Source organism: Mesoplodon densirostris, chromosome 2 (assembly GCF_025265405.1).
Source record: "Mesoplodon densirostris isolate mMesDen1 chromosome 2, mMesDen1 primary haplotype, whole genome shotgun sequence".
NCBI classification, from domain to species: Eukaryota; Metazoa; Chordata; class Mammalia; order Artiodactyla; family Ziphiidae; genus Mesoplodon; species Mesoplodon densirostris.
Genome location: NC_082662.1, coordinates 37,623,085 through 37,641,316, shown reverse-complemented (window position 1 = coordinate 37,641,316; position 18,232 = coordinate 37,623,085). Strand labels below are relative to the sequence as shown.

The 18,232-nt window shown below is 47.6% G+C and overlaps 1 protein-coding gene across 6 annotated transcripts in view; it reads left to right on the top strand.

Moving 5' to 3' along the window:
• The window catches only part of ERI3 (ERI1 exoribonuclease family member 3), a 129,414-nt gene that overhangs the window by 17,896 nt on the left and 93,286 nt on the right, over nt 1-18,232 (top strand). For all 6 annotated transcript variants that reach the window (XM_060083011.1, XM_060083013.1, XM_060083009.1 and 3 more), the window contains one exon: nt 15,569-15,685. In XM_060083011.1, the coding sequence (XP_059938994.1) occupies nt 15,569-15,685 (117 nt within the window). The remainder of the gene's footprint in view (nt 1-15,568; nt 15,686-18,232) is intronic.

Below are 18,232 nucleotides of genomic sequence, written 5' to 3'. Positions count from 1 at the left end.
ATTTGAGTGGATCTAGGGCAAGTGATAAATGTAATGCATCTCTACTTCATTAAGCCTCTACAATGCTGTGATCAACAGGTAAGAAGGTGAGTTTGGGGCCAGACAGCTCTGTTGTTGAACTACTCACTGGACCACTCTCAGGAAAGGGATGGGCAGCTTAGAAGTGACTTGAGACTTATTGGCAGCTTAAAGCTCCCCCCGCCAACCCCACTTTTCTTTAAAAAAAAAAAAACCTTCCCTAAAGTTTGCATGTAGCAGGGTCCTGAAAGGATTCAGAGAAAGGTGGGAGGATGGATTGGAGAAGTAGTCCATCCCAGATAGGATAGTGTCCTTCCACTGAGGTCCTCATAGGTCAGGTTCTCATTATAGCCTCTGTATTGTTTAGATCTTTTGGTCAACAAGGGCAGTGGAGATATTGGAAAAGCTCAGGATAAGAGGAACAAAAATGAGGGAGCTCAGCTTGGTGCTCTGTGATGACCTAGATCGGGGGGGAAGGGTGGGGAGGGAGGTCCAAAAGGGAGGGAATATAGGTATACATATAGCTGATTCACTTCATTGTACAGTAGAAGCTAACACAACATTGTAAAGCAATTTTACTCCAATAAAAAATTTAAAAAGAGGAACAAAAATTATTAGAGGCACAAAAATAAGACTTAGAAAGAAGAGAAATTGAATATGGTTTTAGTGACTGATTTCTTGTCCAGACTTGGAAGGAGTTGTTCCAAGGAGTATGATAATAACTTGCTCTTCATTTTAATAAGGACAAAAAAAGAATATAAGTGGAAGCAGGAAAGATTGAGATTTGGGATGAGAATGAACTTCTAGAAGAGACAGTAAAAGGACTAGAATATGGTGTGCAGGTTAGATCAGCCCTGCCTAGCTCTCTCAGAACCTCCTGATGGCTGTCCACTTGACAGAGATACTTTGTGGACAAGGTCTGTGTGCCTCCTGGGGATGTGCTTGGACTGTGAATCAGAACCACCCCGGCTCCCCTGCTGCCTGGCTCCCAAGAGTTGAACACTTGAACACAGTGCACTTCTGATTCTTTTGGGAGTGTGTCATACTCCTCAGTTGCATAGGAGGCAGGAACAAGTTTTGGGCCAGGGCCTCTCTGGAGGCTCGGCATGGGGTTCATTTCTCTCATCTGTGTCTGGTATTCAGAAATCCCTGAGTCAGCTTGTTGGGACTATCCAAAAGGAATGCCACCATGCAAACTGACAGGTGCAAGCTCTGTTGTACTTGAGTAACAATATTGGTTGTAAACATGGTAAAACATCTGGTATTTCCCATTTGTCATAATTTTTGCTGTTTATTTTTGTACTCTGTTCAGCTCACTGAAACTGGAGTGGTTGGTTTGCCAGTAACAGGCTTTCACCTTTCTGGTATTTGCACTCATTTTGTTTTACACATTTTGATTCAGATTAACATGATAGGTATTGGTTGAATATGAGACTGTTTTTCATTTGAAAATATTTTTTCACTTAAATGTTAATTAACTTAGGTGGATTAAAATGTTTTAGAGACTCAAAATTTGAGGAATACAGTTCCTTTCTTGCTTTAGGAATTGTTTCTTGATATGGAAGTAGGTTTTTATCTGGTTCGGAGAATTGTGGCTGCTTTGTCCTCGCCAGCAGGAGTTCATGTTGCTCATTTTGGTGTGGATGTGCATCGAATGCTGGTGGCTGTGACCCCGAAGCCCAGGGAGCAGCCTGAAAGCTTTGGTGGGAACTTTAATTGTGCAGCTTTAACCTGGGGGCAAGTTCTCTCACCACCTCAGTGTTCAGAAAAGACCAAAGCAAATGTAAGTGAGGAAAATGAGGTGTAGGCCACAGCATGCGGGGAGGAGGAAGTAACCTCAGCTGTCCAGATGGCCAGGGAGGGGCGGCCTGGCGCTCCTGTCTGGGAGCACATGTCCTGGCTGCCGCCTCCCCTCCCTCCCTGAGTTCGTCCATCAGACTCCATCAGGCTCCGAGGTACAGCCTTTTTCTCACTGCTCTGCAGCAGCCCCGGTGACTGTTTTCCTTCTCATCTGTATTTAAGTGCCCATAGCTTTGGAGAAAAATGACCTTTGGGGTTGAGGTTTTCTAAGTGTTTGGTCTTTGTCCACAGGGGCTTTTTTTTTTTTTAAGGAAACCTTGAAGAGACTCCATCTGCATTTTGAGTTAGAACTATGAGTAAAGGCGTTTCTTTTTTATAGAAAATTGTCCAGATGCCGGGTTATTTTGGGAGGGCAGGGTTGGGGGAGGGTTGATGGTGACAGGAGAAGGGATAAAATAGAAGAGAGGCATTTGGAGGATTTCAGTATGACTTGAAGCTGGCTCTTCATTATTAGTCTTTTGTGAGAGAGGCATTTTGGAAAACTTCACAGGAAATTGGTTAAGATCCCTACAAATCACACTATATTGATTCCCTTCTCCTCCCTTCAAGGCTGAGAGGCAGGAGCCCCCTACCCCCTACTGTCCCCCACCTGATACACACACATTGCTCTTTGCTCCATATTTGGCTTCTACCCCTCTGCTCTTGGTTCCTGTACTTTGCAAGTGGATGGAAAGGCCATTCCCTAGAGAAAGAACTCACCCTTCCCTCCCCATTCACTTGTCCTGGTCCAGGTTCCTCCAAGGGGGAGGGGTCGGGTCAGGCTTTTTTTTTTTTTTTTGCGGTACGCGGGCCTCTCACTGTTGTGGCCTCTCCCGTTGCGGAGCACAGGCTCCGGACGCGCAGGCTCAGCGGCCATGGCTCACGGGCCCAGCCGCTCCGCGGCACATGGGATCTTCCCGGACCGGGGCACGAACCTGGGTCCCCTGCATCGGCAGGCGGACTCCCAACCACTGCGCCACCAGGGGAGGCCCAGGGTCAGGCTTTTTAGCGGAGGACCCAGTTGTTGGGTGGTGGTCCGTCTGCCTGTGGTCAGTCAGCCCCGCCCCTTCTTCTGTACAGACAGGCGAAGGCGCTGACGCTATTCTTCTAAACTGGGAAATGAAATGCAAAACCGACGTTAATGTAACATTATGGTTGAGATTAAATGCACCAAAATCAGGAAATTCAAAGTTATGCTTCCCACAGCAACTATAACTCAGCCTCATCTGGCGTGTGTAGTATTTTGTGTTAGTGTGGATGGTGTTATATGTTAAGACATTAAAGTTAACACCATAAGCAGAGCACAAAATGCTTGAGGGGGCTGAGTTATGATGACTGTGTGAGCCGTAAGTGTTCTTGCATAGGCTCTCGACTCCTGGAATAATTTTTCCCCTGCCCATCAGACCAATTATTGCCTTTCTTATATCTGCTTTAACACATCTCTTCTTTCAGGGTCACTGTAAGTGAATTCCTCTATTGGTGGCAGGGATGGGTGGGCATGGGGCAGCCCACTAGGCCCTTTTGTCCGTTTTGTTGCTGCTTCCATAAATGTGGTGCCTCCCCCCCCCTTCCTGAGCCCCCCTCCACAGGCTGCAGTTTCCTGGTGGTCCCTCATAGGGATGGGCCTCCCCTGGCTCTCACTGTGCCTCCTCACTAGCGCTCCCTGAGTGGGACAAGCATTTGCCCCATTTGCCGTGTCCGGAACTTGACCCTGTTGTAACTTCATGTGAAAGCCGAGCGGCCCTTCTTTATTTGGAGCAGACACAGCAATGTAAAAGTGAAAGAGACATCTCGGGGAGCGGAGCACTGGTGCATGGTGGTGCTGGCACGTGTGTTCGGCATAGCAGGGGTGCGATCGAAGTGGGTTTATTTGCTCTATTCAGTCTGCTTCTCTCCCTTCCCCAGGGTTTACACCTTTAAGCTGCCATAGTGTGTAGTTAGGCTATGGAGTTGCCTTGGGCTGGGACCAAGGAACTTTCCTTGGGGAGCGCTGCGTCACCGGTAACAGAGTCACCGAGTAACTTAGTGCAAATCAGAAGACATTTCCCCCAGCCTCTTATTATCCGGTGGCCTCTCCAGGGCTGTGACAGCTGTTGGAATGCAGATTTTGTTAGACACGGAGCTGAGGTTGGTGGTGGGGAAGAACTCTAAAGAATAGGGCCATTGATAAATGGTGAATGAAATGAGGGACTGTTAAACTAACAGTGACACTGAGCTGCCCTTTAAGGTTTTTGTAGGACATGACAAAACCAACCAGGTCAGTAAAGGAATGGGGAGGACTTCATGGTAGCCACCTTAGAGGCAACGAAAAGGCCTCCTTTTACTCTTTGGATGACAACTTCAAGCTCTATGTTAGATGCTGGGGCATAAAGACAAGAAATGATCCCTACCCTCAAGGAGCTCGTAGTCGAGGAGGGTAGACAGCCGCGTAACTGCTGTGAAGCAGCGTGATAAGTACCGTGGCCTGGGTGAGTACTCAGTACAGTGGGTGCATAGAGGAGGGGACTGGTCAGCCCTGCTCACGGGTGGGGGAGGGGTTGCACAGCTTCCTGTTAAGGGAAAGTCAGGAGGCCGAGAGGGCCAAGTGAGCTGGAGGGCTCTCAGAATTGCTGCAGCAGGAATGAAAGAAGGCACTCACAGAGTAAGCCAGGACCAACTGAATGAAGTCTGAAAAACCTGACCTGCATTGCGAGCTTGTTTGTGCGTGAACGTTGAAAATGAGGAAGAGGGAGAATGAAGACTTTGAACCCGGCAATTTTTTTGTGTGTGTGTCTTGCAGGATCTTAGTTCCCCGACCAGGGATCGAACCCAGGCCCCAGCAGTGAAAGCGCCAAATCCAACCCCTGGACCACCAGGGAATTCTCAGAACCCGGCAAATTATTTCACTGTTTGGCTAGTAGGATTGTCCATATCGGTGATATGGTATTTCTCACGTTCAAGCAGAACATCTTATTGGAATGCTGCAAGTGAGAGTACAGAGGCTACAAGAGGTTTAAGAGAATTTTAGCTAGTAACATGTGGGCCAAAAGGGTGAGGATCAAGATAGAAATATGTGAGCTGAGGCCCTGAGGCGTTGTCAGGGAGCTGCCCCTGAGGGTAGCACTGGGCTGGGCTGCCAGGTCTCCAGGGAGAGAGGCAAGGGCTAGGGAATGACCTGACAGCCACTCAGCCCGCCAAGTACTGGCAGTTTGGATCTAGATCTGCTAGGCATCCCTTGGGAAGACCTCCTTCCCTAGATCAGGGAGGTTTATACCCTTCAAACAGATAAACGGCCTGCTGACTAACATTGAGAAACAGAAGGAAGGAGGGAAGGATTAATGAAGAGGCAGGAGAGCCTGGATGAGAAGAGATTTGCTACAGTGGAGGTGACCGGAGGGGGTGGGAGGTGGGGACGAGCTCTCCCTTGGAGCAGCAGCAACAGGTAACACAGCCACAGAAAGAAAACCAGTTAGGTCGAGAAGGGAGGAGGGGGAGTGCAATCCAGAGGAGCGTTTAGGGTTGGTCCATGGCTTCACTTCTGCCCCCATCCTGTTTTGTTTTTCCTCTCCCCTCTGTTGATTACATTTCTTACTTTGTAGACTGAAATCAGTTGTCTGACATGAGGAGACTGATACTAGGAGATGCTTCCTCCATCTCTATGTCTTGTTGGGAAAAAGGGTTCTGCATCATTTTGATTAAGATGTCATTGGAATGATTATTTTTTATTCCCTTATCCTGGGTGTTCACAATACTTAAAAAGCCCCCACAGTCATGCGTTTATGTGATGAGGTTTGAGCTCTAGCTGTGAAAACTGAGTTATTGCCTAAAAGCCTGAAACAAGAGTGTTCCCAGATTGACACTAGCCCCACAGGCTGGCAGGTCTGCAGCAGAAGGGTGAGCAGGCTAGGACAGGCAGAGAAGGTTTGTGTGTGTTGAGTGCTACCACAGGCAAAGCCCGATTAGGTGCTGGGAGAATCAGAAAGGAGGGAGGTACACTCTGGAGGGAAGGGAGAGTCAAACATCAGGGAAGCTCCTAAGCTGAAGTGAAGGTGCCTTGGAACGGGCTGCTGTTTAGGCCCTGCACCTGCCTGTAGCTGGCCAGTGGGAGATCTTGGTCTGTGTTAGCAAACATCTGTTGTATGGGCTCCACTTCTGTTCCAGTGCTATGGTCTAGTCCTGGGGAGGCCCTCCCAGCTAAGGGCTGTTCTGAAGGCTAAATGCTGGCAGAGGCTCTCACTGGAAGATGCCGATGTTGCTGAAAGGGGAGGAAGTGCAGAGTCCACAGTAAGGTTGGGGGCAAAATTGGCGACCCAGAAAAGGAAGTGTGAATGTATTGTTGAGCGGAAGAGAGGAAACAGAAATAGATATCATAAGCCAGAGTTCATGGGAATGGAGGGAAAAGTGTTCAAGGGGTTAAACATGGGCAGAGGGAAATGGTTAGGAGGCATTACTTGAAAGTGGGTTAGGGGGTTGGACTAAGGTGGTGATGGTGGGGATGGAGAGGAGTTACGTGTTGTAGCCCTTAGATGTGCTGGGAAAGAAACAAGCTTGAGAACTGTGCTCTTAAGTAGCTCATAGCTTTTTTGGGTACTTGTGGGCTCTGGTAGTCAGTGGTGCTAAGAGGTTTGGTAAGGAGTGGAGAGTGAAACCTATGGTTGTCGTAAGTGGAGTGCTCTGTGTTGAAGGTCCATGTCGGGTACACCTGACATAGGTCAGCTTCTTAGTGGTGATGTAGGCCATTACTCCTCTAGGGTCTGTTTGATGAACTATTTGGCCATTGGCCGTTGAGAGGTAGGTAGTGATGGTTGGGTAGATAGGACGATAACTGGCTGAAAAGCTTGGAATCTCGCTCTCCACAAGTGTGATACAAACTGAGGGCCATGGTTTGAGATTGCAATGTCTGAAATGGAGTCCAGGGACTCTGTATTGTTCACTGTCCACCCCCACCCCACCCCCAGCACTCGCAGATTTGAATGAAAGGCCAACTGCTCAGCTGAAAGGGATTGGTAGTTAGTTGGGGATGGAGGGGGCTGGGACTGATGAGTGGGAGGAAACATGCCATTTTGATAAGGTCTGCTTTCACTAGAGAGGTAACATGACTAGAGGGACGGTGCTAGGGGAAGGCCTTAAAGGAAGTTCATGGCGATGGTGTGGAGTGTGGTGAGGCATCTCCAGCTTGGGGTCTCAGGATATCGTAGGAAGTGCTGTGATCCCGCTCTACCTCCGTGGCCAGTGTTAGGCCTTTCTCAGGACCAGGGGCAGAAAAATAGCTCCTGGCTTATGTCTGTAATAAGAGGTCTTCCTAGGAGACCTAGGTATCCAATCCTGCTTTTTGGTTCATTTGTACAGAAGAAAGGTGTTTTTTTGGAGAGAACAGTATGATGAGTGCTCTGTTGGGTAGCTGATGCCCTGGGTCTTGACCGCATTCTTAAAGGGAGCAGGCATTGCCGTGGCAGGAAGACCTCTTGCTGGCTTCCTAACAGAGATGTGTCAACTTGCTCTACAAAGTTCTGGGATGTGAGATGCCAGCTTTTCCTCCCCTGGATCTTGGCGGCCAGGAGAATGAAATGTCTGATGGCAGGAGCTGGGAGTGGTTGGCAGATCTAAAGGGCTCACTCAAGGGGCTTGAAAGTGGGCCAAGCAAGGGTTTGTTCTGAGAGAAGAGCTGAGAACCTTGCGCTCTGGCTCTGATTCTCACTCGTCAGTATCTCTGTGATAAGGATTTAGTCACACAGATGTTCTAGATTACACCTTTGCTATTCAGAGTGTGGTCCGAGAACCAACAGCATCCCCTGGGATTCATCCCTGGGAGCTTGTTAGAAATGCAGAATATCAGGCCCTACTCCAGCGCTAAATAGAATCTGTAATTTGACAAGATCTTCAGGTGATTTGAAGTCTGAGAAGCACTGCTCTACTCTAGACCAGTGGTTCTCAAACTTCAGCAAGTATCAGTATCTGCTGGAAGCCTTTTAAAACACACTGCTGTGCCCACCCTCAGGGTTTCTGATTCAGAAAGTCTGGGGTGGAGGCCAGGAATCTGCATTTCTCATAAGTTCCCAGGAGATGGGATGCTGCCCGTAAGGGACCATGCTTTAAACCACTGACCACCTTAGCTTTCTCGTCTATAAAATAGGGCAGTGATACCTGCCTCCCTTACAGAGATGTGGGTTCCGATGAGCCAGTGTGTGAGAGAAGTGTTCGGGCAGTGTGGGCAAGATGTCAGTCTTTGTTGCTCACTTACTGGTCAGTGATTTTGAACATCTGCCGTCATGGCAGCACAATTGTTTCCCTGTCCTGGCTTCTAGCCGTCAGGTACACACAGAGAGGAGGGAATCTGTGAAGCACCCCAGTGGGATTCAGTCTTCTGTGAAGAGACCAGCAGCCCCTGGGGCTGTGGATGGGGACTACTGAGCAAGGCTTCCTGAAGCCCAGCCAGCCTCTCTGGGCTCCTCTCCAGGTTGCCTGACCAGAACCCGCTGTCTGCCTGAGTGGGCCTGGTGTGTCTTGATCACCTGTTACTCACCCCCACCTCTTCACCCCCGGCTAGTGGATCTTCAGTGCGGTATTTGCACTGATTGGAAAAATGGTCTGTGTCAAACCAAGCCTCTGATTCATCTTGTGATCCTGAGCATGGTACATAACTTTCCCCACCCTATTGGGTGATTAACTGAACAGGCTTTGGCTGCATGTGCCCTGGTCCCAGAATGTGGACTCTCAACCTCCAAAGTGAGGGGGAGCTCAGGTAGAGGCTGTTCTAATGAGAAGCAATATAGCAGAGTGGTTAGGAGCATGGACTCCTAACCACTGGACTGGACCCTCTGGACCTGAGTCTGGTCAATACCACCTACTAGCAGTATGACTCGCCTTGAGCAAGTTACTGGTACTCTTTATGCCTCAGTTGCCTTATTGGCAAAATGGGATTAATAATAGTATCAATCTTATAGGACTGTTGGGAGGATAAAATGTAAGAACTTAGAACAGGGCCTGGCATGTAATAGCTATATGTATCAGCTCTTGTTAGTAGAATTAATACTAGTATTATTTTGACTCATGGCCTTATGGTGAGCTTTTGGGATACAGCAGGTGGCTGGGAGGCAGGCCCTGCTTCTCTGGGGAGCATAAAGGGAGCCTGCAGGCCCTCTATCAGCATGTAGATGGGAACGCAGCACTATCCAAAGAGATTTTTTCCTTCCACTGGGATGGTAAGTTGGACTTCGCACCCTTCAACTTCCCTGCCCTCCTATAGTGCTGCCTCTGGGGAACCTCTCCTGCACAGAACCTGAGATTTGTTTAAATAAATTCCATGACAAATGTATGTAAACACATAGCTACAAAGAAATCATTTGGTTGTTTGCTGCCCTGAAGGGTCAACTTCACAGAGGCCACTAATATTGGAAGTTATTTACAGTTGAGTATCTAGAAGTGTTTGAACTGAGGCTGATTCAGAGTCAGGTGCGTGTAGAGGTAGACGCAGGCTCGTACACCCCTGGGTGAGGATGCAGTTTCTAAGACTTTTGGTCTCCTTCATTCATTGGTATTATATATTTTTTAAAAATTCAGATTTCAGTAAAAGTAAATTATAATTCACTCTGCACCCCCCCCCCATAAAGAATAGCAGTGTCTATTTTCAGCCTCTTTTCTACATTTTAATTGCTCTGGGGTCTATGGGAATGAGTGAAGACGGACATGTAGGTGAAAAATCAGCCTTTTAAAGCTCCAATTTTTTACCCTTCCTCGTCCTGAAACTTCGAGCATCAGCTCTCATCTGTCAAAGTGTAAATCAGCAATTAAAACCCAAACAGCCAAATGCCAAAGATGACCCGAAGCACAAAGCAACTGACAAACAAGTCCGGACAAATCGACGGGTAATTTATAAGCTTTGCCCTAAAATCTAATTATTTGGCAATTCGAATTTGCAGCCAGCCAGGGCTCGGCAATAAATTTAACCCGCCATAAATTATTTAGGAGCAGACTGTGGTGTAAATCAAAACCACGAGTGTTTGTTTAAGAAATAAGCTCCTTGTGCATAAATGTCTTTTTTTTTTTCCAAAGGAGAAACTGTTAAGCAAACCATGTTCCCTCCATTGCCCAGTGCAGCCCTCACTTCTCCCTCTCAACTTCCCCTCTTCCCTGTGGCCAAGAGCCTCTTTGATCCCTTGGAGAAAGGGCCTGCATGGAACTTTTATTCAAAAATCATTGTCTGGATAAAACCCATGTTTTCACCAGGTACTGCTTTTTCTGCCTTGCCATGTGATGATGTTGCTTTTGGATTTTATCAAACCTTTCTCTGCAGGGGTGCACAGTTTTTGGACTAAAGAGTCAGTGGTTGTAGAGAAGGGATAGATTAGTTGTTGCCGTCTCTAAATTGAGGGAATGCCAGTTCCTAGGTTGAGGGGGGGAGCCATGAAGAATGATCTGCCCATTTTAGACAGGACCGTAGAAACATCGGCTCAGGCAAAGAAGAATCTGTGCTTTGGAGAAAAGGTCTGTAAGAATGCTACACTGTTAAACCCTCTGGCCCATTGTCAAGAAATGCCTAACCCAAGTCCCTTCTGCTTAAAATCCTTTTGTTGTTGTTGTTGTATCTTTGAATATAATCTTATCACTGCAGACACTTTAGCTTAAGGGAGTCTGAATACACGGAAAGCGACCTACACATTTATTTCTTGATGGTGCGTGTGAAATTCATTTGAAATGCTGTTGCAGTTTTGTCCTCAGTTTATCAAGAGAATCACCGGGGTTCCTACTTAAGCAATTGTAGAAAGTAGCTGCATTTGAAATCTCTGCTCCAACAGAAACTTCTACTCACTTAAAAAGGTAAAAGAATATTTGCTTGGTGCTTCCTTTTAATCTCTCTGTCTTCCCATCCCTTTTAAAAAAAATTTGCAGCCAGCATTTTATTGATTGAGACAGCAGATACAATAGGTTTAGAACCATGGATACTTTGAAAAATCCAAGTTCCAAGGCTTTTGTGCTTAGTTGTCAAGTTGTGGCCACTTCCCATCAACCATCAGCAGACCAGCTTTTTGTGGTTATGGTGCTCTACCCTTGGACAACCTAGTAGTGCAGGAAGCGGTGGATGGTGTAGGGTGACCAAGCTATCCCAATTTTAGCAAATTCCTGCTCCAGGAAACTGTGGTCCCAGGCCAACAGAAAACTGGGAGGTTGGTGGTTTGTAGCAGTTGAGGGAGGATGGGAGACCACTTAGAGATGAGAGGTAGAAAGTAGAAAGTATCAATACTTTGGAGCGATGTATATCTGCATTTGAATTCTGGCTCTACCACCAACCATCACTTCACCTCTCTGGTCCTGTGGAGAACTCTGGGAAAATGGAGAATTTTCTGTTAGAGCCATGCGCTTGGCTTCTGTCTTGCTATTTATCAGCCCCTTCATGGGTTTACTCACCAAAAGCAGAGAATGAGGTCTGTGTGCTGGAACAGACCTGGGTGCTAGAGATGCAAACTGAAGGCTCACAGTTCTGCCCTCTCTGAGCCCAGAGCTCAGCGCCATCTGTGTCCCTGCAGCCATAGTGGAGGCTTTTCAGTAGCAATCCTGCAGGACTTTCTGCCTGGATGGTCCACATTCATCCCTCTTGTAACGCGAGAACAGCCTTTCTTCCTGGGAGATAGGAGTCTGAGCTCCTTAAAGACAGCCTTTCAGACTAAAAGAATCAGATCCTTCTTGACCCTTCAGATTTTGAAAGCTGTTAGTCCTACTCTCTTTAAGTCTCATTTTCCCTATTTGGAGTCCCAACTCTGTCCCTTACTAGCAGTGTAACCTTGAGCAAGTGACAACTGCTTTTCGGGCCTTAGTTGTTCTGTAAAATAGGGATAATAGTGATTCCCATCTCATGAGTTGTTAGGTAGATTCAATGCGGTCATTCCTATTGAGCGTTTAGCAGAGTGTCTGCCGCAGTTAACAATAACTGGAAAGAATGAAACGATTCCATTTTGTGTGTGTCTCTGAGGGTCTTGGGGCCAGCTCCTCTCTACCCCTTGCCCAGACTCCGAGCACCTCAGACAGAGGAGCCACATCTCATTGTATTTGCCTCTGTGTCCACACCAAGCCCCTGCCTGGTAGATAGTAGGTGCTTAATAGTATTGGTTTATGAGCTGATGGTGATGACGATATGACTTATCTTCCAGGGTTAAAAAGGGTAAGATAAGAAAATACATTTGAAAGCAAACTGTAATAAAAAGCATAACACTGGGTTTGTCGGTTCCACTAAGATGTTTATCAGGGCATTGTTCATCACTTGCTCACGTATCTTTTCTGCCCTCTAGTTTGTGTACTTCTCCAATGCAGACTACATCTTATCTCTGAATCCCACTCCAACACCTGTCCAGTGTCCTACACAGAGTAGATGCTCAGGTAGTTTAATTGAATGCAAATGTCATACAAGAGTAAGGAATTGAGAAATTATTATTAGGGTTGGGAAAGAGGGCTGGTAAATACAGACCAGTTCTTCTTTCCTTCATGGTGCTACCTTTACACAAGCAGACACTCGAATGTTAAAAAAAAAATGTTTTAAAAAACTTGTTCCCAGGGGAATGAGGAAATAGAAGGAGGGCAAAGGAGGAAGGGCAGAAATAACAGTTTCATGATCCGAGCACCTGCCCCTAGAAGCTGGCACTTAGGGCACATCTGCACAAGCTCTTGGGTGGAATTAATGTGATCAGCTTAGAGCTTTGGGGTTCCCGCCCTGATTCATTATCAGCTGAAAACTGTTGAAGTGTTTGGCATACCCAAGGTGTATTAGCTGCGGAGTTTTGTCAACTGGTACAGATTGGGGCTCCTCTCCTATGAATGGGCTGTTGGGGCCAGTGTTTTGAGGCTCTGGGCTTGTCTGTGCAATATGGGAAGGTTAGAAGTATCTAAGTGAGGTCCTTACTCTTCTGACTCCCCAAAGGGTCATCTGTCAAAAGTTCCTCTTTTGCATCCTCAGTGGCTCAAAAGAATATGCCAGTGTGTAAGGTCATTGTTACAACAGCTGATGGTGGTGCTGAGGAAGGGCCCCTGCAAAGTCATGTTCTGAGATGGGCCCTGTTCTTGGTCTTGGAGGGAAGGCTTGGCTGATGGGCATGCAACATTGGAGAGGTGTTCAGAACAGGTCCAATTTGCTGTGTTCTGGCCCCCGGGCATTTCAGGGGTCACTCCTCTTCACATGGAGCCGAGGCTGGCTTGTTCCCCCTCTCTGGGAGGATCAAACTTAGTGTGAGCATTTAGGTTGGCTCCATTTCCCCTGGGGTGAGGAAGCCAGCAGCAGGAAAGATTGAGCTGCAGCAGGGAAACCCAAAGGCCAAGTTTTAAGAGTATCTGTTGGGGATGCTGACTCGGTGTTGGTCAGAGTGGGAGCTGAAGCGCTTACTATTTTACAATAAATACTAATAAAATTCTAGATCTATAATAACATTTCAGATCTCTAAAACAAACCATGTGCTTGTAAAAAAGTGGAAAGAGATCAACTTTAAGCCATAAATTCTTGGTAATAGAGGGGTTTTTTTCTATTTATGTTTGATAGATATTTTTGTTTCCAGAGGAATGTCAACTCCTAATTTCATAATGTATCATGGGCTTAAGAAAATTGAATTTAATAAAAGCCAGAGATGAATGGCATCCTTAAAGGTCCCAACACTTGTCTTTATTAGCAGGACAAACTGCAGGTCTCCAAACACTGCTTCTCTCCAAATGAAAGTTTAAATGAAAAGTACAGTTGTGTCACAGGTTAAATTTCATTGTGGGCCCAGCTAACATTGTTAGCGCGGAGCTGGCTGTATTTGTTTCCTTAGATGCCAGGGCAGCCAAACTCACCAGGCTATGGAGGTCTTTCTGTTGGGGAAGTGTTTCTCCTACTTAGCGGCAGAGGAAGGATATATCAGAAATGAGCCTGACTCAGATGAGCCCCACCTCAGAGTTAGCACTTGGAAATCTTGGGTATCTGATTTCAAAATACACATTGGGGAACCAGTGTGTATTTTGTGTGTGTGTGTGCCTCAGTTCTGTTTTTCAGAGCCAAACTCTCCTCTCTGGCCTACTTCCTAGTGCGGTGGGAGGAGAGGCATCACCTAGTTTAAGCAGCAGCCTGGGCTTCCTCTCTGTTCCCTTCTGCCTCAGTCTTGCAGTCTTTCCACCCTTCCTATCTCTGGGGGCTCCTGTCAGCTTCCCCATCTTTGGGGGTACTCCGGGGAGACCAGTCAACCAGAACCTTTGAATTTCTCAGTCATGAAATCTGGCTGCCTTGATTTGTTCTTCAGTCCTGCTGTGATGTGTTGGATAAAGATGCTTTAAAAATGAGGCCAACAGAGCAGGTATGTTTGGTGGGGAGACGCCAGGCTGCCGTGGAATATCAGGGAGATGGGCTGTTTCTCCTTCTGTCTCCCCGCTCATCCATTTCCTGAGTGCAGTCGGGTGTCAACGGCTTCTGTGTTGCCCCTTCAGGCTGTCCCTGGAGAGAACCAATTTGCCTTGATTTTAGTGATACTGGAAAGGTCCGCACCAGAACGGGGAACCTGGGGTAGGGATGCTGCTGGGGCTGACTGTGGTGGCCACTGAGTGGGCAAAGCCCCCCTCCTCTCTCTGCAGTGGAGGCCTTTTTCACATGCTAATTTTACTCGGAGGATTTTGTTTTTATTTATTTATTTTTATTATTTCCTATTTGTCTCTTCCAGATGTTTTCAGGGCAGTTTTTTTGTGTTGTAAACTAATTCCATTCATGTTTTAAAAATTTATGAAAGCGCTAATAAAAATGTCAAAGTGGTAAAAATGTTAGCTTTTCCTCTGCTTTGATTAAATTTTGCAAACTGTTTTTGAATATTAAAAAGCACTCATTTTTTTTATTCTCTCTCCTGGCTTTCCCTCTTCTCTCCAGCATGTGCGTGCTCTCTCCAGCCCTCTCCCTCCTCTGGCGTGTTCCTCCCTTCCCAGGAGCGATGTATGAGGCGGGCTGCACAGCCAGCGTGCTGCAAGCCTGTTTGCACACCAGGACCTTGGTGCTGTGCATCTCTATTAAATAATGGAGACAAATTAATCTTAGAGACACCAAACAAATTGTCACTCCTCCTTCTCTTCCATTACGTTCCAGTGGACTGGGAAGGGCTAGCTAAGTGATTGGGTTGGTGGGGGGCAGGGGGAGAAGCTGAGGGGTGGGCGTACTGCCTGAAAGAAAGGTGGGAGGGCACTAACTCTTATTACTCTTATTCAGTTTTCTCCTTCTCTTCAGTATCCCCTTTGACCCCTTTGGCTTTATTTATTATTTATCTTTTTTTTTTCCTTTTGTAAAAACTAATGAAACTCATCGGCTCTGTTTAAACTTCATATATGGAGGTCTGTACATTAGTCTGATGGCTGGTTATTTATGTGACTGGAGACCCAGGCCCATTCCAGGGCAGGGACCTGGGCAAGAGGAAGGGGGTCCTATTTTTAGGGGCTCGAGTGAACAGGCCTCTGCTAGAGAACCAGTTGGGGAAATCAGGGCAGATGTTCCCACTGTCTTCCCTCCCCTTTCCAGAGACAGTGGGAATGGTATATGTGTCGAGTCGCTGGAACCTGTGAGGATGTTAACAGCGGGAGGGTTAGGATTATAACTGAGCTGGCACCATCTCACCCAATCTTGGGTTTGGCCTGGCAGGAGCTAATGAGTCCAAAACACTCCCCCATTCTTGACTCTGAGTTATTTGAAATGGTTAGTTAAAAAAAAACTCATTCCTCCTTTTCTGTGCCTTTGCCATTCCAGGAAATCATCGAGTTCCCCATCCTGAAGCTAAATGGCCGGACCATGGAGATTGAGTCTACCTTTCACATGTATGTCCAGCCCGTAGTCCATCCACAGCTTACTCCTTTCTGTACAGAGGTAAGGGCCCTGGCTGGGCAGCAAGGGTTGCTGGGACAGGAGCTTGGGGATTACTGGTGCTCTATACGGGCTGCTTAGGGAAAGCTTAGGTCTTTTCAGTGGTTGAGGCAGGTGTGCATTGGACCCAGTCAGCTTTTTACAAAGCCTGCCACTCCCCTTGGACCAGTGTGGTCACTGGGGGACCCAGGGAGAGCAGTGGCACAATCTGTCCCAGCTTCCCCAACATTTTCCCTTCCTTGTCATCCCTCCCCTTCTTGGTGACCAGGCACTTGGAGTTTAGGAGCAGGGTGGTGCCTCTGGGGTTCAGCTTCTTTTCAGTTCCATTTCCCTTAGGGCCCTTGGCAAGAGGTGAAGATTTCAGCTTCTTGGAAGCAGAGGTTATGTTCAGGCTTTCTTAGCTTTCTGGTGATGTTTTTCTGTGCTTGAGCAAAGCGGTCCTGTGTGAAGCACTGGCTGAATTTGTGGGAAGCACAGCGCTATCACTGAGGAAAGACAAGAGCAGTCCAAGTGGGGTATGAGGACAGCCTGGCTGAGGCTGAAATGTCCTTATCCTAGGCTGGTTCTGTACTCGGCCACCTTGCCAACAGGTTAGTATGGCCCCATTTCACAGATTGTGAAACTGGGACTAACTGAGATCTTGATGCTTGCTGGAGGCTCAAAGAGCCATCGGCAGAGAGGAGGTGCCCCTGAAGAGTTTGACCCCCAGGACTGTATGGAGAGGCCTTCTATGGCTGCTTTTCCCTGTGGTGCATCATGTTATTTACTCTGTGATAGCCACAGGCTGTGTGTGGTGGAATCACCGGTCAAGTGTGTGTGGTAGAGGTGATGGGAAAACATGAGCGTTTTTGGAATCTTAAGCATTTGGGGTGAGAGTACATTAGAGACTTTGTGCCTTCATTTAGAGAGCTACTTTCTTCATATGAATGAAACAGGAGGAAAGAAGTTCTTGAGTAATCCCAAAACAACCCCTTTGGTGTGGAAGGGGCTGGGGAAGGGCCTGCCTGCACTGCTGGGGGTGCTCAGTGGGCTCTGAGACTGACTTAGCCCAAATATGAGTCTTAAGGGTCTCTCCAGGGATGGATGCCAGGGACCCAGGTGGGCCTTTTGTTGTAGGCATCCATCTGCCAAGGTGTCTAGTCTCTCAAGCCTTTTATTGTTCCTACCAATGATGTGGAGGCTCTTGCTTCCTCTGGGGTCCACTGTTTTTCCCCCTCTTTACCCTGGGAATTACCTATACCACTAGGGGGTGTTAATCTGTCCTGTTGGCCCCTTTTGAAAAAAATCATCATTTTAATGACGATGAAAATCCCCTTCCTTATGGGAAGGGAAGGGAAGACTTTCCTTAAACCAGCCAGATACCTGAGCCCTCCACTGGCCTGAAAGTGTAATGTCCTCTTATCCTTTTCTTCCTCCTTCGTATGTGTGGCCTCCCCCTCGGGGGCTCCAGTTCCAGCTTGCTGCCTGGCATAGACAGGCAGGCCTAAAGTGGAAGTTGCTACTTGTTTAGGAGTGGAACAGCGCACTGCTGGAACTCAGCCCTGGGCAGGAATGGATGATTGAGAATATTGGGAAAAGGGTTTTTTTTCAGAGCAGGGCGGCTGCTGCTTCTCTTTTGGGGAAGGGGAGGGGGGATTGTGAGACTTTTTTTTTTTTTTTTTTAATTTTTGGCTGCATTGGGTCTTTGTTGCTGTGTGCGAGCTTTCTTTAGTTGCAGCAAGCAGGGGCTACTCTTCGTTGCGGTGGCTTCTTTTGTTGCAGAGCACGGGCTCTAGGCGCGCGGGCTTCAGTAGTTGTGGCACGTGGGCTCAGTAGTTGTGGCTCGCAGGCTCAGTAGTTGTGGTGCACAGGCTTAGTTGCTCTGCGGCATGTGGGATATTCCCGGACCAGGGCTCGAACCTGAGTCTCCTGCATTGGCAGGCGGATTCTTAACCACTGCGCCACCAAGGTAGTCCTGATTGTGAGACTTTGATGAAAGATGTTTCTTTTTTGTAGAAAGTTTCACCCAAGGACACACATACATAATTTGGAGGGTAGTAGCCTTGGTGGTGTGGGATTCTCATTACGAAGCCTCTGAAGTGAGGTTGTGGCCGTGCTGTAGGTATGGATTCTGCCATTTTGTCTCAGGCTTCCGGAGCTCAGAACTCTCCCTGGCCTGGTCCCTGCCTTTGCATCCAGCCTCAGATCTCCCTGCTTCATCTCCCCCTCGCTTCCCTCGGTCTGCCTCTGCACGCGATGGTCTTCCTGCCTCTGTGTTGCGCCCACCCTCCTACTTGTCCTCCAGCACCCTGCTCAGGGTCACCTTCTCTGGGAAGCCTCCCTTGAGCTGGGCTGTGCTCACCCCAGCGTAGCACCAATCAGATACATTATACTGCAGTCATTTATCCATCTCCCCACTAGATTGTGAGCTCCTTGAGGGCAGAAACTAGATCTGATCCATCTCGGTCCCATCCTTAGGGCCTGGCACCAAGTAAAAATAACATGTTCCTTGAGTGAATATTGTCAAGGAGTTTTTCAACCACACCTTGCCTCCCCTCGGAGTAGCCGTGC